Here is a 22,534-nt window from a genome sequence, read left to right on the forward strand (position 1 = left end):
CCGATTTCTGGTTTTGAAAATTTACATTATGCCCCACAAGTTGTCATAAAAATATACATAGGACCACTTACGTTTTAAATTAAGTGAGATCATGAAATTTGGATACGTAAGTAAGTGAACCGACATTTGAATTATGTTTATAAAAATGCTTTTGTTTACTCGAGACAATGTGAAAAAGTTGCAAAATTTTACCAAACCTAATTGTTAAGCCTGTGTGTGTGTTTTTAAGCGATTTGCATTTGCTCTTGCTCTTTGACTTTAACATGTTTTTACTTGGATTTAAGTAAATCATAACATTTTTACAAAAATTAAGACACAGCTTTAATCTAAAACAGCCCCCCCAAAAAATTTAACATTATTCTAAAAAAAATGTCATTCTTGTAAGAGTATTGCTTTTTTACTCAAAACAAAACGATTTTATTTATTGTTTTTTTTTTTTAATTCATAAAATTAGGCCACTACTTGAATTTTTTTTTTTTTACTTTAATAAAAAAAAGTATTTAAAAAAAGCTTTATTTATTTATTTATTTATTCATTTATTTATGTATCTCTCTGTATGTGATCGTATGTGTGTGTGTGTGTGTGTTTACTTTTTGACTTTTGATAGCTTAAAAAAAAAAACAACAACGTTAAATTAAACTGTTTGAAAATTCACATTTTGACCAACATTGAAATTCGGTACCTTTAATTATCATTATTTAAGCTTCGTCCGTGCCTATGTGGAAAATTCCAAACAATGCAGTGCATTTTGCGCTTTGTGTGATTTGTCCTTCGTCTCTTTCCATCGCCAAGATGAAGGTTGCCAAGGGATACGACGGAAGTGTTGGCTCGCAGCCTCCGCCGCGATGGAGAAGTACGAGAAAATCAAAGTAGTCGGAAGAGGAGCATTCGGGTAAAAACAAATATCTTTCATGTCAACTAATTAAGTCATCTGCACACTTTTCGGGGTACTCAAACCCTCGCATTCTTGGTGTAAAAATGTCACAAGTTGAGCCAAAAAAGTACGACTACTAGCATGTTTTGTGGAAGTCACGACCTAGAAATATATTTATTCCACGGGAAGCGCTTATTATCACTTAATTGCCTTTTCCACTCTTTAAAATGTTTTTATACTACGGTTTGATAACTCATTCTACATTTCTTTTTCCCCCCTCGCACCACCAGTTGGTAAAAGTTGCCAACTATTAGCCAAACAAGTAACACACTAAAATGACAGCTATCTAATATTTAAATTTTGTTTTAGCACTTTTAGTGTCATAGACGATGATAGACGTCCAATTGTGTAGCTCTTTTCATCTTTCTGCTGTGAATGTATATGGCGGAAAACACTCAGGTGACTTGAAGTTCCGCTCTGAGATCCCCAATTTGGCCAAATTTCAAAATTGTCCGATATGCATGTGTGATACATCGTTGGAAAGATTAAAATCTCAATTTTCTGGGGGAAGAACATTTTTGAACAGGAGGGCATTTTTTTAAAAAAAATATTTTTTTTTAACAGCAAAACCCTAACTGGAGGGGAGAGCACTCAAGAGCAGAATTAAAGACGCCAGGATTTTAACCAGATATTATCACGAACTTCCCTCTTTTCGATCCCAAAACTCCATGTAGCATGTATCACCGAGTGTCAAGACACAGCTGTGAATGGCCACAGCTGGATTTTGGGGGGATTTTATGGGTGAAACATGGTAATATAACAAGCAGACCCGTGTCACCCATAAGGCGAGCTAAGTAACCGACTATGGGCGCACCAGTGTCCATGGCGTCAAGAAAAATATTTAAATAATATTTGACGATAGCAGTAGTAAAAAAATTATACAAAACAATAAAACAAAAGAACAACAAAACCGTTCATAATAATTCTTTAAATATTAATGAAATCATTTTTCTAGTGTGCCTTCTGCCCGTTTCAATTTTTCCTGCGATTCGATAATTTGACCACATACCCTAGTCTCACTCACAACCCAGCAGACCAGAGAGCTACCTGAAGGTGCTATTTTTAGCCTCTGCAATAGGGAATGGGACGTACTACGTCATTGTTTGGACGCGCCTCCATGCTGGCAATATGATTCACTTCCGGGCTGGCAGACTCAATGCGGATTGTAACGTGTGGTCGTGCTAAGCTAACTCTTTCGGTGTTTTAGAAAGAAATTATGGGTGTGTATTTTTGTGTTACTGGGTGCAACAGCTTCTCCTACGACTAAAAAAAGGGCGAGGAAAACTGGACTCACTTTTCACCGTTTTCCTGCATGGAGGACCAAATATCAGATCACGAAGGCACGACGGATGGCTGGGGCGCAGCGGTTCGTTGGAAAAGCATTTCTCTTGATCATATTTCTGCTGGAATGAGAGTGTATTCCCCTCATCTCTACTCTTGTAAGTTGAACGATTTATCCGTTTTGGTTTCAATACGTTTTTTTTTTGTTTTTTTACTGTTGTGTAAATCTGCCTCGGTAGCAATGCTAACCTTCTCCTCCTCCTCACCTACCTGTTGTGTTACTAGGAAAACCTGCATATGAAATGCTGACAACACATCCCGATTGGTCACCATATCTCTTCTTGGGTTATTCTGAGGTCAAGCGCACCACATCGGAGCGTTATGAGAGGTTGGAAAGGCGAAGAGTGCACGCTGAAACTTCAGTTTGCTCTGCTCTTACAAACACGATCCCAAGTGTTGTTGTGAAAAGTCAATAAAATATGAATACCAAAACATGACTTGAACAACTTCTTGACAAACTGTAACTGCTTGTTGTTTACTTCAGGTCTTCATAATAAACAGGTGTAATAATTACAAAGTCAGGTGACTTAATTTTGTTATTCTATTTGGAATATGCATTGACAATTTTTGGACAGTGTTGTAGACAAGAACTGGGACTGATAAGTTGCAATAGATTTATTTCAAGTAATGCAATTTCTCCAATATGATATTTGAATTGACAGTTTAAAATCTTTAAATTAGTGCAAACAAGGCCCACCCTCTGACGGTGGCAGCAAATATTATATAATTATATTATTATTATTATATACACAAATACAAGATCACAATAAACGTGTCTTTGTCAAAGCAGTTTAAAACACTATTTACTGGCCTTGGGTAAATTGCTAGACAGGATAAATATGTGCTTTAAAGTTCTTGCATTTCCATTTTAAGTATTGCAAGTACTAGTCTCCAACACAGTATTCTAACTGACAGTTTAAAATCCTTTTAGTACAAAATGGCCCACACTCTGGCAGGGGGCAGCAAATATTATAATACATAATACATTATAAAAAGCTATATACTATATAAATACAAGATCACAACAAAACCTGTATTTTTCAAAGCAGTTAAAAAACATCCAGTGGCCTTAGGTAAATAAAGGTGTATAGATATGTACTTTACAGTTCTTGCATTTCTATTTTAGGTATTGCAACTTTTCCAACACTATTTGAATTGACAGTCTAAAGTCTACATAAGTGCAAATAAGAATACAGTATTATAATTTAAAAATAATAATAGAATATATAAATTCAACATTACAATGAAACGTGTCTTTGTCAAAGTGGTTTAAAAAAAAAAAAAAAAAAAAAAAAAAAACGTCACTGGCCATAGTTAAATAGCCAGGCAGAATAAATATGTGCATTAAAGTTCTTGCATTTTCACAAGTTAAAAGCCCGCAGTTCATCGACGAGAAGGGCAGACCCAGATGGCGTCTGCTGCAGGGGCTTGTTTGAGTCCGACACAGGACAAATGGAACCACTCCATTGAACAAATTTTCTTTGTCAAATGATCCAAGAAGAGAGATGGTGACCAATCGGGATGTGTTGTCAGCAGGTTTACCTAGGAACACAACAGGTAGGTGAGTCGTAGTAGGCGAGCATTGCTACCGAGGCAGATTTGCACAACGGTGTAAAAAAACAAAAACGTATTGAAACCAAAAGTGGATAAAGCGTTCAACTTACAAGAGTAGAGATGACAGGAACACACTCTCATTCCAGCAGAAATATGATCATAAATGCTTTTCCGACGAACCGCTGCAATCCAGCTATCCGTCGTACCTTCGTGATCTGATATTTGGTCCTCCATGCAAGAAAACGGTGAAAAGTGAGTCCATTTTTCCTAACCCCTTTTTTAGTCGTAGGAGACGCTGTTGCACCCGGTAACGCAACAATAAGCACCCATATTTTCTTTCTAAAACACCGAAAGAGTTAGCTTAGCACTACCACACGTTACAATCCGCATTGACTCTGCCGGCCCGGAAGTGAATCATATTGCCAGCATGGAGGCGCGTCCAAACTATGACGTAGTACGTCCCATTCCCTATTGAGCGACGTTAAGGTGACATGTCAACTTCATGAAAAGAAGCCCTCTGAGTCAGAAGAAAAAGAAATAAGAGAGCAAAGACGTGAAGAAAAACAGAGGTTTGTTGTGATGATTTTTTTTAACAGCATAAGCACGTAGACTTAGCGCAACTGCAAGCCAGCGGTTATTTACATAGAGTTTATATGACTTAGTGCTAAAGCTAAATTATACTGTGTCATTAGCTAGGCTGTTGTTTTAGAAATATTTTCAGTATTCAGCCAGCTGTGGATTAGTTTCAGTTAAATTTATTCTCCAATTTTAGAGAAATTTGGACAAAGTGTATGGGAGACTAAAATTGTTTTGCTTATTTTCATGTGGTGTGAACCACTTTTACCTTGTGTTAAATTGTGCTTTTCACAATCAACAGCTATTTGACTAATATAATGTAGCATTCCACTTTCTTCTCTTTGTAGATGCGCTTCTGAAATATTTTCCTTCTACCTCTACACATCCTGGGCCATCTTTTACAGCGAACTTATCCACATCAGCGCCAAGTCCAAGTCCAGGAAAGAAGTGCACCTACCAAAACAACTGTCATATGAAAGTGAAATAGATGCTTTTGCATCAATAAAGACAAGCTGAGTAAGGTTATAGTGTGTGTGTCTTTATATAGGTTTGTGTCGGTGGGTGTTAATCATATTGTAATAACAATTGTAATTTATTTAATGCATTTGTTTTTTAAGTGTTTTAGTTATTTTAGTTTTGTAGTTAGTTTTGAAGAGATAATGGGCTTTTTCAGTGTGAGTGTTTAAATATATGTGATGAAAAGGGGGGGCACCAACAAATGTGTTGCCTAGGGCACCAAATTGGTCAGGAACGGCCCTGATAACAAGTGTCGCGATGCAGAAATTGCAGACATCAAGGAGTATTCGGGATTTTCATTTTCATATATTTCCCATTTTAAACTTTTTTTCCCAATTTTTTCTGTGCTTGGATCGATATTTTATCATCTAAAATATTGGGGAAAATGCGACAGTAATGAAAAAAATACAATTAAGCGATAGTTATAAGGTAGATATCCGTAGCTTTTTTGCAGACGCCAATTTTTTTCATTGTGACCTCAATTGTTTAAAAGTTTAAATCATGGGAGTGAATAATTTTTTAAAGTCGTCTTTTTTTTAAAACCAAAAATTAGACATCAATTAATGATTCCAAGCTAAAAATGACAGACATTTTTAATAAGAAATATAATCATTTAACTTCGTTTTATGGCTGGGTTGAAACAAAAGCGGTGGCGCGACGTCTGTAAACGAGGGGTTTCCAGGGTCAAGCAGACAAATTAAAAATAGTTCGGGGGCTTAATGCGCCATGGATCTGCTATTGCAGCATATAGACATATTGTTCTATATCTCCTGCTCTCTGTAGTTCATTCACTAGGTCTCCCCGTGTGGTTCTGGGATTTTTGCTCACCGTTCTTGTTATCATTTTGAAGCCATGGGGTGAGATCTTGCGTGGTGCCCCAGATGGAGGGAGATTATCAGTGGTCTTGTATGTCTTCCATTTTCTAATAATTGCTCCCACAGTTGATTTCTTTACACCAAGCGTTTTACCTATTGCAGATTCAGTCTTCCCAGCCTGGTGGAGGTCTACAATTTTGTGTCTGGTGCCCTTCGACAGCTCTTTGGTCTTGGCCATAGTGGAGTTTGTAGTGTGACTGACTGAGGTTGTGGACAGGTGTCTTTTATACCAATAATGAGGTAAAACAGGTGCCATTAGTACAGGTAACGAGTGGAGCCTCGTTAGACCTCGTTAGAAGAAGTTAGACCTCTTTGACAGCCAGAAATCTTGCTTGTTTGTAGGTGACCAAATACTTATTTTCCACTCTAATTTGGAAAAAAATTCTTTAAAATCAAACAATGCGATTTTCTTCTTTTCTCCACATTCTGTCTCTCTTGGTTGAGGTTTACCCACGTTGACAATTACAGCCCTCTCTAATCTTTTCAAGTAGGAAACTTGCACAATTGGTGGTTGACTAAGTACTTATTTGCCCCACTGTATGTGTGTATCCCAGCGTCCTCTTCATTTGCCCGTCGTGTTCCACGACTATACACTTTTTTACATTATGCACAACTCTGATTTCATGTTTATTGTGCAATAATCTAATTGTAACATATATTTATTACATGTTTTCATGCATTTCTATGTATTACAAAAGTTTTATTTCTGAATTTTGGGGGGCTTGGAAAGGATTAGGGCATTTACATTCAAAACACGTTTCTACTTATATGGAATTTTCAAGTTACGAAACTACTTCCAAAATCAATTATTTAAGTGAGTAGAGGTACCACTGTACAGGGTTGACCAGTCATAGGATGACAAGTTGTTTAAAAAAATTGTTATAATGTAGCATTTAGTGTGTTATTTTTTGCATTTTCTTCCCCTCAAATGTACTTTCATCGAAATTGTCCTACAGGATCGTCCACCTGTGTCGGCGGCGAAGCGACGGTGGCTTGGTGATCCTGAAGGAGATCCCGGTAGAGCAGATGTCTCGGGACGAGCGCCTGGCGGCTCAGAACGAGTGTCAGGTGTTGAAACTGCTGAACCACCCTAATATCATTGAGTACTACGAGAACTTCCTTGAGGACAAAGCGCTCATGATTGCCATGGAGTACGCACCGGGTAATTCAACCCTGTCGAAAAATATGACTGGACATTTTTGAAACCTACCACACTTGATTTTCATTGGTTTAATCCAGGTCTTAGTCACAAACATAAGCGAATTTTAAGGGGGGGCAGCCCCCCCCTGGTGGCCGAAAAGTGTCATTGCATGAAATTGACTTTCCTATATATATATATATATATATATATATATATATATAAGTTGTAAACTGTACCAAAAATGTATCAAATGAACAAAAAATGTATTTTCATAATGGAAAAAAATATTTTTCAAACAGATCATGTGATAGCACCTTAGACGGTCATTTACTTTGCATATGATTTTCAAAAAAAAAAAAAAAAAATTAGGGGAGGGCAATTTTATTTTTCAAATGATTTTTTTCTTTGATTGAAAATATTTTTTTTGATTGAAGCAACTTTTTTTGGGGATTGAATGATTTAGACACACATGTCCTGCCCATAATATGGCCCAAACACAAAAAGGATTGCTTCAATTAAATAAAACTTTTTCAATGAAAAATTAAGTGTTCAAATGCAAATTTTTCAATCTCAAATATTTTTTCGCATTCAAAAACGTTTTCTATGATTGACATTTTTCTATTTTTTGACTGAAGTGATTTTTTTTTTGGAAAATATATATTTTTTGAAGCAACTTATATTTTGATTGAATGATAGACAAAATACAAAAATGTCCTAGCCAAAATGTGGCCCAAACACAAATCAACATTATTTCAATCAAAAAATATTGGTTCAATCCCCCCCCCCCCAAAAAAAATAAAATAGCAGTCACATGCATTTTTTTCACTTTCAAATTTATTTTCGCACTCAAACACATATTTTTTTTGATTGAAGCGACTTTTTTTCGATTGAATAATAAAGACACAAATCTACCTCCATATGGCGCCGCCCAGGGGATACAATTTTTGACTGGAGTAACTACTTTGGCACAACAGTGGCGGACGTGCCATATTCAATGGTTGAAGATCATGGCGAAAAGTATTGCCTAAGCAGCCTGATTTAGAATTCCCCTCAAGGATGATGGGAAACAAAAACACTCATTGTCAACGTATTATTATAAATATTCTTGTAAGTTAATTTTATTGCTGACACTGCGTTTCGGGGTCATTAACATGATTTGCCCCCCCCCCCCCCCCCGCCGCCCCAAAAGTCAGACTCCGCCTATGGTCTCAATTAATTATTTTTGTAGTCGACTAATCACCAATTTTTAAAAAAAATTTAATAGATATGTTGAGTAATTGGTTCACTACTGTTCTGTTATTCTGGACTTCATATTTTAGATGTAAATATAAATGAATAATGAAAACTATATACCTTAGTGATTAGTTAGGATCAAAAGCTTAAAAAAGAGGATTTGTCCAATTTTTAGGTTATCAAACAATTAATCTACTATCAGAATAACTAGTGGATTCATTTTAGGGTCGAATAGTCATGGCATCATTACTGAGCACCTCTTGAAATGTCTCAAATTCAACCACTGAAACACAAAAAGAAGATGATTTTATTTTTTGTCATTACATGTGTGCGTTTATTGCCCCACCTTGAAACATAACACTCTTAATACCTCTAAATATGATGTGAATGTTGCCATGCAGGTGGCACCCTGGCCGATTACATCCAGAAGCGCTGTAACTCCCTGCTGGATGAGGACACCATCCTTCACTTCTTTGTGCAGATCCTGCTGGCATTGTACCATGTGCACAATAAACTCATCCTGCACCGGGACCTTAAGACGCAGAATATTCTGCTGGATAAGCACCAAATGATAGTCAAAATCGGCGACTTTGGCATCTCCAAAATCCTTGTCAGCAAAAGCAAAGCATACACTGTGAGTTCACATATAATATGCCTCGTTACAATTCCACGAATTGCCATATTGAGTTTGTGTTTTTTTTCCCATGGCAGGTTGTTGGGACTCCATGTTACATCTCTCCGGAGCTTTGCGAGGGAAAGCCGTACAACCAGAAAAGTGATATCTGGGCTCTAGGCTGCGTGCTCTATGAGCTGGCGAGTCTGAAGAGAGCCTTTGAGGCCGCTGTAAGAAATCTTTCACTATCTTGAATGGTGGTTAGTAGTGTGAAGAGCTCCCTCAGGGCTGTAAACATCTGCTCTTCTTTCAGAACCTTCCCGCCTTAGTGCTGAAAATCATGAGTGGCACATTCGCCCCTATCTCAGACCGCTACAGCCCGGAACTGCGTCAGCTCATCCTCAACATGCTCAACTTAGATCCGTCTAAGCGGCCTCAACTCAATGAAATTATGGCACTCCCGATCTGTATACGCCCCCTACTCAATCTATACACAGACATCGGCAACGTCAAGATGCGCAGGTGAGCAACTGTTTCATCGGTAGGCCAACAAAAATGTCTCAAGAAGCCATGCTTAAAAGGACATAGGAAATCTCGTGTTTGGGACTGAATTAGCTTTTGTTAGGGTGATAACCAAGGGCGCAGGTTTGCATAGGAACGGTAGGGACATAACACTACCAACTTTTTAGGATGGTCAAATTGTCCCCACCAACTTTTAAGCAACTTTACTTGCATTTTATAATGAGTTCAGTTATATACGTTAGGTCAGTTAGATTGCGTTCCCATATGTTGTAAGGATACAATTGACCCTACTATTATTAAGTGAATATACCTTATGTTCAGACTTATATTTACTAAGCTTAAGAACGATAAACCGATACGACCGGATATCCGGTTTTACAGGAGAGAGATACAGCTGTATCGATAGTAAACTTAACATTCGACATTAATTAGCCATTAAATATTCAATGAACCGATAGTAGAGATAGAATTCGGCTATCGCGAGCACAAGAATCGGCTTCTAATGCCTAGTTCAATGCATTGCTTAATATGATAATAATTTAGCTTTTACTTCACATGCTGCGCTTGTGTCATTCATCACACAGCACACTTAGCTTGAGACTGCACGCATATAATATGGACGAGCACCACTCACAGTCGTGGTTGCCTCAACTTCCCATGCATTTCGGCAGAACCGCTACTAGTCGCCGTCATTACCCGATCGTCATGGGCGTGTCATAACAATGCGAGAGCTAACAAAACCACTGTGGCGCATGCTCCGTAGCATTTTCTTCACAGCCCAAAACGAAACTAGTAGTGGCAACGAAGCAACATGCTAAAACAATGAACAGTTTGAGCAACGACGGCAGCAACATGCAGCGATTGATTTTTAACGCACCCAGGAAAACAAAAGTCGGACTTCGAAGTGATGAAGGGAGCCAGATCTGTTCGCATGGGACAGAGCTTGTGTGACGTGTGGAGCGGTACAGAGTGCGTGAGTTTTTAACCCTGAAAAATAACCCACTACAATGGTGGAAAGGGCAGCGCGACCCTCTAGAGATTCTGTTTCCACGAAACGCAGTCTACTTAAACTTGAACATGTGGATTAGTTGATCATCCACAAGAAAAATCTGCCCTTCAAAAAAGATATGGACAGTGATGAGGAATAAAAAATGTAGACGCACAGGCATAAGTGAATGACTTTGCTGTGTATAAGGTTAAAGCAATGATTATTGACATGTCTGTCTAAAATGCCATGTTTTTATTCCCCCAATTATACCACTGGTAAAGCATAATTTATTATTTATTTATGATAACACTAGCAGGTTTAATTCTTTTTTTTTTAGAGCTGCTGCCTATAATGAATATTTTTTTGTTTTAAGATGTTTACGTTGAAAGCTTGCACTTGAATTACTTACCTCTTTTGTTCAAAACACCAGGAAATACAGTAATTGAATTATTGCACTTTATTGTTGTCTGTCACTGGAGTTTTATTTTATTATCAATCCCATCAACAAAATGACGGTCATATAGTAAGCCTTATTATTATTATTTTTTTTCATAAAAAATAAAACATAACATTGGTATGATATTTTGTTGTTTAATTTTGCAATTAGAAATGTGGTCTTTTTTATCTGTTTAAAATACTGTACGAACACACAACAAATGTTTACGATCGTATCGTTTTCAATCTGTATCGAACCATATCGTTCTTAAACTGTATTGAATCGTATCGAATCGCTCGGCCTTAAAAATCTTTTTTTTTTTAATCAAATCGTAACCTGTGTATCTAGATACATATCGAATCGGCTTCATGCCAGAGATTCCCAACCCTAATATTTACCCCTTTTTCACTTGCTGAATGTGCTGGTCCATTTTTCCTCCTCAAACTCACGTTTGATTGGCTGAAGACTCGACCCCCCCCACACACACACACACGCACTGACCCGACTAAAATACAATATGTCGCCAACATGCCGCCTTATCCACCCCCTTCAAACAGGAGGGATATGAGAAGTTTTTTTTTTTTTTCAGTTTTTTTTTTTTCAGCCAGCTGCAGTCACTGTAAGTACCGTATTGGCCCGAATATAAGACGGCCCTGATTATGAGACGACCCCCTCTTTTTCAAGAATCAAGTTTGAAAAAAGGCTTTATGAACACCAAATTAATTTTTATACAGAAAATATACAGTACATCTGAAACAAATGATTATAACAATATATTTGAGAGAAAAAGTATGTTATTTTGCCTTATTCATATCTTTATATCTGAATATTTAAATATGTCAACTAAAGTGCAATCACATTTGTAAATGAATGGCTTCTGGTTTTTTAAATGTAAATAAACCAATCTATTGTGATGAAACAACAAAATTTCAATAACTGCACGAATCATCAAAGTGAAGTCTAACTGTAACTGTAGTCTTGAAACAAATCTGAATAAGGACAAACATTGCAATAAAATAATGCAAACTGGTTAAAATAGTAGCTGACATCTGTCATGACAGAACATCGCTTCAATGATATCTGGCGCCATCTAGCGTCGTGAATGGGGAGAGTAGCTGAGATCTGTCATAACAGAACATCGCTTCAATGGTATCTGCCGTCATCTAGCGTCGTGAATGGGTATAATGTCTTGACCGCGAATATAAGATGACCCCATCTTTTTCAATCTTATTTCAATGCAAAAAACACCGTCTTATATTCGGGCCAATATGGCAATGTAAAAAGACATCAAATTTATTGAGGTGGGAAACACACCACTAATTTTGCTACTGAAATTTTGCTAGAACCTTCATCAGAGTTTGCATACCATTAAACTGTGTGAATTTGCTAACTTGCAAAACTCGAGCAGGTAGCTGCTTAGAGAGAAGTGTCCTCCACTTTTGTATGTATTTTCTGCTGTTAATGTTTTTTTTTTTTTTGTTTTTTTTTTTTTTTTGTATTGTCATATTGACAAAAAACATTCTATGCATAATTAAATGAATGAATGAATGAATTTTTTTTAATTGTCATTGTCATTGTCATCATCATCAGTATCATTGACAGTTACAGAGTGTGTGATAGTTTGGCCAAGAAAGAGAAACATTGACACAGAATATGGAGTAATTCGCCCGAAAAGACGATGACAAAGGAAGACGGGGAAAAAAGCATATGCTTATCGATACCCGTCCCCCAACAGCCCGGGACGCACAGTCTGGCATGTTAGTGTTGCATAGTCAGTTTTTTTACTCATATATCTTTCCAAAAGTCATTGATTGCCATGGCATTTTGCAATATTGTCAATTTGAGTAGGTTCCTTGGATAGGTTGATTATTGTGGAAAATATTTTGTCCAATGAACTACTGTAAGTGTCCAGTCATGTTAATTAAACTGTAAGAAATGTAGTGAACTGAGGTTTACCCTATTCAACCCATTTTTCATTTTTGTTTTGTTTATGTGGTCTTAAAGCAACACTTGGTAACTTTTCAGTTTTGGTCGATTTTAGCGACGCTGTTGGACAAAAGCGGTAGTTTTTTGAAGACTGTGTTTCCCATTAGGACCAGGGCATCAATGCACAGTGTCGTCCTATTAGGGGCGTAACAGAAAATAATTCAGAAGCACTGGTATAACTCAATACAGATTTATTTTGCAATGATCAGTCAGCCTATCAATTCATTAGGTTCATATTCGTCAGAACTGTAGCCCTGACCCCTGTTTACCCAATCTGTTTGGTCTTATTAATGTCCCATTCCTAGCAAAAAGTGTGTACATGCATGTTATGCTGTTATGTCGTCTCTACCAATGTTGAACGGCTGTTTCCTAGGGTCCTTTGAAGACCAAACAGCCACTGTGATGTTTTTGAAAATCCAGCCCCCAAAAGTGTCATCAATTTGGTACAAATGGGTGTCCAGCATAGACATGCAAAAAGTCCTAAAAAGCCTATCTGAAAATGCACAGGGGTCTGCCATTCTGTTTGTCATATTAGCATATGTTAGCCATTTCCATGAAATTACCTACATTTTGTCAATTTTCTACCAATATTGGTCCGATTTATGGGTGATACTTCTTGCCATTGTTATGCATTTTTTTCATCATTGCATATGGGTGAGGTTTGACTCACCAGAAAACACAAAATTAGTGAAATAAGGGATTTTGTGGGAAAAATGAATCATTGAGTCAGGTTTAACCTAGCAACATGACATTTGGTAAACATTAGGGGTGCACGATATCCATTTTTTAAAACCGATACCGATATCGATAACTTCCTGCTCCTCAAGGTCGATACCGATAAGATAACCGATAAAATATAATTTTTCACTGTATATTCACCTGAGTTTTTGAACACCTGTAGGTCAAAAATACTAGTGGTTGATTCAGCTTAGATTTGCCTTTGGCCAAACCAGAATTTTCATGTTGACATGAACATTATTATAATGAAAAAAACAAAGACAGTAACAAAACTTTGCATACTGGAAAAACAGGAGTGGAAACAAACGCACAAATCCCAATCCGACACCGTGCCAAAAATACTATTAATAGCGGCGATAATACATTATGTTATCGGATTTATTGGGATGACGTCATAATTCCTATTATCGGACCGATAATTATCGTGCACCTCTAGTAAACATGTCTTACATGAGAAGACACAAAGTCTCAATAACAGAACACAAACTGGACGTCTGCCATTTTGGTTTGGAGCCACTAATTTATCAGTATTCTTTCCAGGATTGAGAAACCACTATCCACTGTCCAGACCGGACCACAAGGCAGAAATACAGGTCGGGTACCAACCAGCAGGTCCAGAGGTAAGACGCCAAGTCATTAGTTTTTAACCTTTTACTGGGCAAATGACATTTTTTTGTCATAAAAAAAGCCCAAAAGACCTGGATTCCACGTATTGGCCATCACCTTTTGGGCCATGTCTCATGTGGGCCAAGCTATGTATACAAGTGTGGTCTACATGAGCCAAAATGTGATGTTCACCTAAAACAAAAAAAATCATAAATAAATAAATTATCGCTAAAAACAAAATTAATATAATTAAACTGAATGAAAAAAAAACCTTTTCATTGAAAATTCACAAAAACTAGGAAAACTGCGAATGCTCATCTTCAATGCCAATGACGTTGCTAGACGTCCAATCCATTTTGACTGGGAGAGGCTGGCAGAACCAGTCAAAATGGATTGACTAGTGCCATCAATCACAATGATTTAAGCATCCTATTTGGGTTAACATGGTCATAGATTCTCCCAAAAAACTCTGAGAATTTGCCAATCAAGAATATTGTTTGTTAATGTAAAACAGACGGCGCTAGCAAGTTGCATTCCCTCCCACTGTCATCAGTCTACACTTGGGGCAGCGGCATCACTGCCCCGCTACGTCTGCCCATGCTCAACACTGAGGTCCTGCAGGTGTCACTGGGACGCACTCAAAAGATGGGTGTGACCAAATCAGGGCGTCTCATCACTTGGGAGGTGCGTCGAGAACTGCGACTAATGTACATTTATTACGTCGTTAAACCACAAGTTGGTAAGTTGTCATGACTGACTTTGGCAGGCGCCCTTGGTGGGGTCAGCCGAGATGAGCCTGCCCGGCGTGGTGGAGCAAATGCAGCCTCAGTTCATTTCCCGTTTCCTGGAAGGCCAATCTGGAGTCACCATCAAGTCTGTTTCCTGCGGCGATCTCTTCACCACCTGCATGACAGGTAATGATTAGATATACAGTACACTAGTTAGAACGTACCTTGACTTTTAAGCTAATAAATTAATTTGATTGCCTGTTATTAACGGGGATAGTTGTTTGACTGGAAGGCTGGCAGTGATCTTGTACCATTTTTAAAATCGTGGAATTCATCCTGCTGCCGGTCCCGCCATTCCCGCATCTCTTTTAACACACTACTAATATTGTACTCCACACGGGAGTTCCACGCGATGATCCCACTGCCCTCTAAGCCAGGCTCTCCTATTTTAATGCATGGACTGCACTACCCACTCCACACAACCCAATCACAGTGCTGGGTAGTGGCTGCCATACAGTTCGGGGGCTATGATAGGGCGGTATGTGGGTCCCACACTTTTTGACATGGCGGGGCTCCTGGGGCAGGGCCTCCTCTTAGTCTGGGCTGTTGGATGCGGGTATGGTGGGATTGGGGCTTCGGTCCTGCGCCGCCCTGCAGCAGCCTCTCGTCATTCTCCTGCTTCTGCCTTCCTCTCTCTTTTGTACTCGGGCATCCTCCTTGGTCCCCGGTGCTGGAAGCTGGTGGGGCGGCGCCCCCTCTGCCCCATGTGGGGATCCTTTCTTGCCCCGGGCCTACTGGACCATGGGGTTCCTGCGGTGTGCCGCGCCGGTTTAGGAGTTCTGGCAGTTGCTGGGGGTCTGGGTGGGTGGTTTGGTGGTGGAGGTGGTGGCACGCCCCCTCGTCCCTTCCCAGGGGGCTGGTTCATGGGTGGGCGAATGGTCCGGAGTCTGTGCTCGCACCAACCCTCCTTTTCTCCCCCCAAGCCCTGGAGCAGCCCCCGCGCAGCCTTTTCACTTTTCTGCAGGACTATCTCACGTCTGAGGGGTTCACTCGTAACTGGGCGTAATTAGACGCACTGAGGTAGAGAGATTGTCAGTGCTTGGATTAGCGATCAGGTAGCATAGAATAGAATTTCTACCTACCCACACTTACAGGTGATTTACATAATAGTGGGTCTGACGACTTAAGAAGCAAAATTGTGAGGAAGTATGCGCAATCTCAAGGCTACAAGTCCATCTCCAAAGACCTGAATGTTCCTGTGTCTACCGTGCGCAGTGTCATCAATAGGAGTAAAGCCAATGCCACTGTAGCTAACCTCCCAAGCCTCGACTAACATCCAAACAAGTTCAAGCTGTCCTGCAGTCCGAGGGTACAACAGTGTCAACCCGTACTATCCGTCGGCGTCTGAATGAAAAGGGACTCTATGGTAGGATACCCAGGAAGACCCCACTTCTGACCCAGAGACATAAAAAAGCCAGGCTGGAGTTTGCCAAAACTTACCTGAGAAAGCCAAAAACGCTTTGGAAGAATGTTCTCTGGTCAGATGAGACAGAAGTAGAGCTTTTTGGGAAAAGGCATCAACATAGAGTTTGCAGGGAAAAAACGAGGCCTTCAAAGAAAAGAACACGGTCCCCACAGTCAAACATGGTGGAGGTTCCCTGATGTTTTGGGATTGCTTTGCTCCCTTTGGCACTGGACTGCTTGACCGTGTGCATGGCATTATGAAGTCTGAAGACTACCAACAAATTTTGCAGCATAATATACGGCCCAGTGTGAGAAAGCTGGGTCTCCCTCAGAGGTCATGGGTCTTCCAGCAGGACAATGACCCAAAACACACTTCAAAAAGCACTAGAAAATGGTTGAGGGAAAGCCCTGGAGACTTCTAAAGTGGCCAGCAATGAGTCCAGACCTGAATCCCATAGAACACCTGTGAAGAGATCCGAAAGTGGCAGTTTGGAGAAGGCACCCTTCAAATCTCAGAGACCTGGAGCAGTTGGCCAAAGAAGAATGGTCTAAAATTCCACCAGAGCGTTGTAAGAATCTCACTTATGGATACCAGAAGCTGTTGTTCGCAGTTATTTTTTCTAAAGGTTGTGCTACCAAGTATTAAGCCAAGGGGGCCAATACTTTTGTCCGGTCCATTTTTGGAGTTTTGTGAAAAATGATCATGATTTTTTTTTTCATTCTCTGTTGTGTTTTTTAATTGCAAGCAAAATAAATAAAGATATTCCCACCAAAGCATTTGTAATTGAAATCATTTTGTAGTAGAAATTGAGCATCATCTGACAGAATTGCAGGGGTGGCAATACTTTTGGCCAGCACTGTATGTTGCACACACAACATAATTATCTACAGTATACAGTATATTTTTTTTCCCTAATGAAAAAAAAAAAAATTTTTTTTTTTTGATGCTGTGATCTACCTGCACTAGCGTTGGGATCGACTGGTAGATCACGATCAATATAATGAGCAGCAAGAAAATGTCAATACAGCAATGCGTAATAAAGTCATTTGCAGACAGGGGCATCATCATGACTTTTGGAAGTGGAAGCAACGGCTGCCTTGGCCACGGGAATTTCAACGATGTCACACAGGTACTCTAACATCCGTAAGATTTTTTTTTTTTCATTTCACCAATTTCAGTGCCTTTGACAATGATAGACATCTAATCACATGACTCATTTTTTCTTAATCTTAGAACTAAAATTAGTTGGTATCTAATAGATGTCAGTGGTAGCCAACAAGTTGAGCTTTTTAAATACTGGATTGGCCCGAATTTAAGACAGCCCTGATTCCAAGACGACCCCCCCTTTTTCAAGACTCAAGTTTGAAAAAAGGCTTTTTTAACACCAAATTATTTTTTATACAGAAAATAATTACAGTACATCCGAAACAAATGATTATAACAATATATTTGAGAGAAAAAGCATGTTATTTTGCCTCATTCAAATCTTAATATCTGAACATTTACAGTAAATATTTAAACTAAAGTGCAATCACATTTGTAAATGAATGGCTTCTGGTTTTTGAAATGTAAATAAACCAATTAGTGCTGCAACGATTAATCGATTAACTCGAGTATTCGATTAGAACAAAATATTCTAATTAAATTTTGTTGCCTCGAGTATTCGTTTGATTAAAGTGGCGTTGTAATGTTTTATTTTGGAAGTGTTTACATTTAGTTTATTGATTAGGGTGGATGCATTGCCCTCTGGTCTGCCTCATTTCACATGGCTAAATCCAACTCCCTGTTAAGACCAACGTAAACTCAGTTTTTCTTTGGGCTAACGTTTTTTAATGCATTTGTAGTTGAGCTTATATGAATATTTAGCCAATTTTTGTGGGAATATGAGGCAACCATTTGTGAAGAGCATTGAAAAAAAAAAGTTAGCATTTTATAGCATTTAAGTTAGCGGACTTTTGCCATTAAAGTTAGCCAATTGTTCTTTTTTTTGTACATAGATCCTCATTTATTTATTTTTAATACCATTTGAGGCTCAGCTCAGGTATTTTAATATTTCGTATTCCTTTTCCGATTACTCGATTATTCGAACTAACTAGTTCATCGATTAATCAACTACTAAAATAATCGATAGCTGCAGCCCTAAAACCAATCTATTGTGATAAAACACAAAATTGCAATAACTGCATTAACCATCAAAGTGAAGTCTAACTGTAACTGTTGTCTTGAAACAAATCTGAATAAGGAAAAACATTGCAATAAAATAATGCAAACTGGTTAAATTTGAGAGTAGCTGAGATCTATCAGGACAGAACATCGCTTCAATGATATCTGGCACCATCCAGCGTCGTGAATGGGTATAACGTATAGACCGCGAATATAAGACGACCCCCACTTTTTCAGTGTTATTTTAATGCAAAAAACACCGTCTTATATTCGGGCCAATAGGGTATATTCTTATATTATTCTAATATATTCTTATATATATATACTTCCCTGCACCAATCCCAGCCCAAGATCGTGGAAGCACTCCTTGGCTACGAACTAGTGCAGGTGTCATGCGGTGCTTCTCACGTTCTCGCCATGACCAACGAACGGGAAGTCTTTGCCTGGGGAAGAGGAGAGAACGGTAAAAAGTTTGCAAAAAAACTTAAAAAGTCAAGTTATCGCCACGTAAATTTGACTAATGACTAGAACTAAAAATTTCTAGTAAACTGTACTAAAGCTTAAGTACATATATTGAAGTAATCAAAGTGAGATTTAGATTTAGGGCTAGTTTTGTCCCAAAATGTGATAATTCAAGTTAACTCATTTTTATCAAGTTAACATTGTTGATTGAGTTGCATATACTGGAATAACAAGTTAGGCTACTGAAGAAAGGGTAAAGAATTGAGTTGTATAATTAAAATCTTTTTAAGCAGTAGAAGAAAATTTAATGAATTTATGACGTTTTTCTTCTGATGATCAGGTCGACTCGGACTGGGCGCCCAGGACACTCACAACTGTCCCCAGCAGGTGTGCTTACCCCTCAAGTTTGAGCCTCAGAGAGTGCTGTGTGGTGTAGACTGCTCCATGATCATAAGTGCTGGGAACAGCATTGTGGCATGTGGAAGCAACAGGTCAGTACTTAAAGTAGTGGGAAGTAACCCAGTGCAAATACAAATACTTGACTCTAATAAAGTAGATTTTCCACTGTAATTTTGTTTCTTAACATTTTGGTTTTAGGTTTAACAAGCTGGGCCTGGACAAGATAACGTCCGGGGAGGAGCCAAGTCCGCCAAACCAGGTGGAGGAAGTGCACTGCTTCACGCCCGTCCAGTCGGCGCCACTAAACAAGGAGAAGATTGTTTGCATTGACATCGGCACAGCCCACTCTGTCGCCGTGACAGGTAAAGTCATCCCCCTCCTACTGACCTGTTTAAAGTTTAGAAGTTGGAAGACTGTAAAAACTAAAACTTCCCAAAGGATTTTATGTAGAAGTAAGGCAAATTCTTAAGTTCTCTAAACTATCTTGTTATTTTGAGTATTCCTAACTTATTTAATCAAGTTAATAGTGTACACTTAAAGTTTGAGTTCAAACTATTTAATTGAAGTCGATTCTCCAAACTATGACAAAATCAAAACAAATAGAAATATACTGTATGTACAGTGTTTTAGCATGCTAATTTATTGCTAAAGTTTGAGAACACTGTGAAAAAGAACATAACACATTTATAGATAGTTTTTAGTCACAAAGGTGTGGCTCTTATTGCTTAGCCTTTGTTTTTCCACTCCAGAGATTGGCCATTGCATCACTTTTGGCAGCAACCAGCATGGGCAGATGGGCCGCAGTTCCCGGCGGGGCAGCCGCGTCCCCTACCTGGTGCCCAGTCTGCAGGGTGTGACCATGGCAGCCTGCGGAGATGCTTTCACGCTGGCCATCACGTCTGGTGAGTAATCCCTTACTTTAGGTCACAGGCGTAGGTGTCAAACTGAAGGCACAGGGGCGTCACGCCACTTTGTGTGGCCCACGAAAGTAGGTTGTGCGCCGGTATTATGTTTCTCGGTAAAATAAATTTAAATAAAAATGCTGTAATTGAGAACTAAAAATTATAGTAATCAGTAAGAAAATTTAATATAGTGCTTTTTTTTTTTAAATCAGGGGATGTATATACAGTATACAGTATATTATATTATTGGCTTCCATCTACTGCAACAGACGACCTATGCATTTTTACAGTTGTGTCAGCCCTACATCCGAACCAAAACCCCTACTGGATGGATGGATTTGCCCGTCTATCGCATCAATAGCACTGAAACATGGTCATTGGCAGTGAATGAGTTAATTATAGTTTAATGTGCTGAGTAATTTTCTGATTAATCGGGTAATTTTTTGATGTATTATTCTGTTCAGTAGTTTTGCTATTGATTTAAAGTGCGTACAACAGGAGAAAAAAAGTCTTAAATAGCATTATTTGGTGATTTAGAATCATATTTTGAGACGATTTGATGATATACAACAATTTAGCAAAGTGCAGATGACGAGAAATTAGTCTTTTAATCTGACAGTTAGCCACGCCTACCATTATAGGGCTGTAGCGTCCCCAACAGGTGGATGACGTCAGCTTGAGAATGGGCTCATCGGTTTTACTATTCAGCCCGTTGAGGGGTAATTATTCAGAACGAGGAAAACGTGACGAAGAGAGCCGCAAAATGTCAATATTTCAGTCTCTCTCCAATATTTTTACAGGATATTCTTTTTTTCTTTATAGTATTTTTCCCCAATAGCTAAATAAATGGCATGGTCATGACAAATAACAGTCTTGTGCTAAATGGAATATGAAATAATAAAAATGCATTTATTCAGGACGACATGGCAAAATTACTCCATAATGGTCAAAACTGTCGACTTCACCTTTACTGTCTCAACTCCCGAACGATATTTTATGTCGCCTAAGTCGGGCTTATGTCCTTTCCCTTCCCTGGCTTCGGAGAATATAAACAAACCAAGAGGCGTGACGGCTAGCCGACACGCTAACCCCAACCGAGTGATGTTTCAAAGTCTTCGAAGCGGAAAAACACACATAACTAGCCCGGATCATTTCCCATGACGACTGGGTTGTCGATTGTCTTCACCGATCGGCAACCCGCCCGGCGGTAAACAATTTAGAGCTCGTCGTTCCCCTGCTTAGGGCAGAGGTCTCGTTTGCGGGGAAGCAGCTGGGCAATGACCGCCGGACAAACCGGACTGCCAAATAGTTAACACTAATACGGCAAAATAATGCTTTACTACACGGCGAAGTCGCAAACAGCAAGAAACTCATAGGAGGGCGGCTGCAGTTGTTATGCAGCTAACATGACAATATGTGTATGAGGAGAGCTTTTTACATGCCCATCCATGATCAAACGTTAGTAGTCCTTTGTTTAAAGAAAGTTTGCAGTGTTTACTTTGTAATCGCTGTATTCGCTGCTATTTTTAACACAAAGTTGCGATTTCTGATCGGGTGGAAAATTTGACAGAAGATTTTTTTCTGCAGCTGTTTGGCTGTCGTGACGCAAAAAAATAAACGAATTGATCCGCAAAATCAGCTGAATCCTTAGTCCTTCTCATACAACAGTACGGCTGGACAGTGAAGAGGACTCCTTCTCCCATACACATCACAGTGCCCTCTTCCTCAATGCAAGAACGAAGCCTGTCATTTTCGTCGCGCGTGATTAAAAAAATTTAATAAATATATCGATCGCTTCTTCACACATCCAAGTGGACCATTTGATTCAGGAGCATAAAATACCGCATGTATTATGAAATAAGCATGCTTTTTCGTGTCACAGGCACTTTGATTTAATTTTGCATTTCATCTTTGAATCGTAATGCTGCCTGCCCAAATGGATTGGGTGTCTATAACTGTCATTGGCACTAAAACAATCATTGGCAGTGAATGAGTTAAGAGGTTCAAAAAAGGGATCTTGATCGTTTATAGGTGAAAGTTATGCATTTTCAATTTGATCTTTATTTAGTTGACATTGAAAAAAATTGAAATAAAAAATGCAATTAAAAAAGTGAATACTGTTTTATCCCCTTTTTTAGTTTGATGATTAAATTTATTTATAAAAATAAAATAAAATGTGCTTTTAAGAGGTTCAAAAACAGTATTTTGGACAATTTTTAGGTCAACAATATCTTAAAACCATTAATTTTCTGTAAAAATAGTCAATTCATTTGATCGGTGGTCGTCCGATTAGTCGACCAATCACGGCAGCCCTCATTGGCAGACATAACGGCCCACAGAAGGAAACCGTAACTAC

At 38.8% G+C, this 22,534-nt stretch overlaps 1 protein-coding gene across 2 annotated transcripts in view; it reads left to right on the top strand.

Moving 5' to 3' along the window:
- The first annotated feature begins 803 nt into the window (after positions 1–803).
- Positions 804–22,534, top strand: part of LOC130917253 (serine/threonine-protein kinase Nek8) — a 35,691-nt gene continuing 13,960 nt past the window's right edge. Inside the window, exons 1-13 of one of the 2 annotated variants that reach the window (XM_057838471.1) lie at positions 804–892; positions 6,753–6,958; positions 8,572–8,804; positions 8,882–9,013; positions 9,097–9,305; positions 13,994–14,073; positions 14,574–14,743; positions 14,826–14,973; positions 17,305–17,381; positions 18,761–18,878; positions 19,218–19,368; positions 19,475–19,638; positions 20,026–20,178. In XM_057838471.1, the coding sequence (XP_057694454.1) occupies positions 846–892; positions 6,753–6,958; positions 8,572–8,804; positions 8,882–9,013; positions 9,097–9,305; positions 13,994–14,073; positions 14,574–14,743; positions 14,826–14,973; positions 17,305–17,381; positions 18,761–18,878; positions 19,218–19,368; positions 19,475–19,638; positions 20,026–20,178 (1,888 nt within the window). In that variant the 5' untranslated portion in view covers positions 804–845. The remainder of the gene's footprint in view (positions 893–6,752; positions 6,959–8,571; positions 8,805–8,881; positions 9,014–9,096; positions 9,306–13,993; positions 14,074–14,573; positions 14,744–14,825; positions 14,974–17,304; positions 17,382–18,760; positions 18,879–19,217; positions 19,369–19,474; positions 19,639–20,025; positions 20,179–22,534) is intronic. The other variant, XM_057838470.1, reaches the window with a different exon arrangement.

This window comes from Corythoichthys intestinalis, chromosome 6 (assembly GCF_030265065.1).
Source record: "Corythoichthys intestinalis isolate RoL2023-P3 chromosome 6, ASM3026506v1, whole genome shotgun sequence".
NCBI lineage: Eukaryota > Metazoa > Chordata > Actinopteri > Syngnathiformes > Syngnathidae > Corythoichthys > Corythoichthys intestinalis.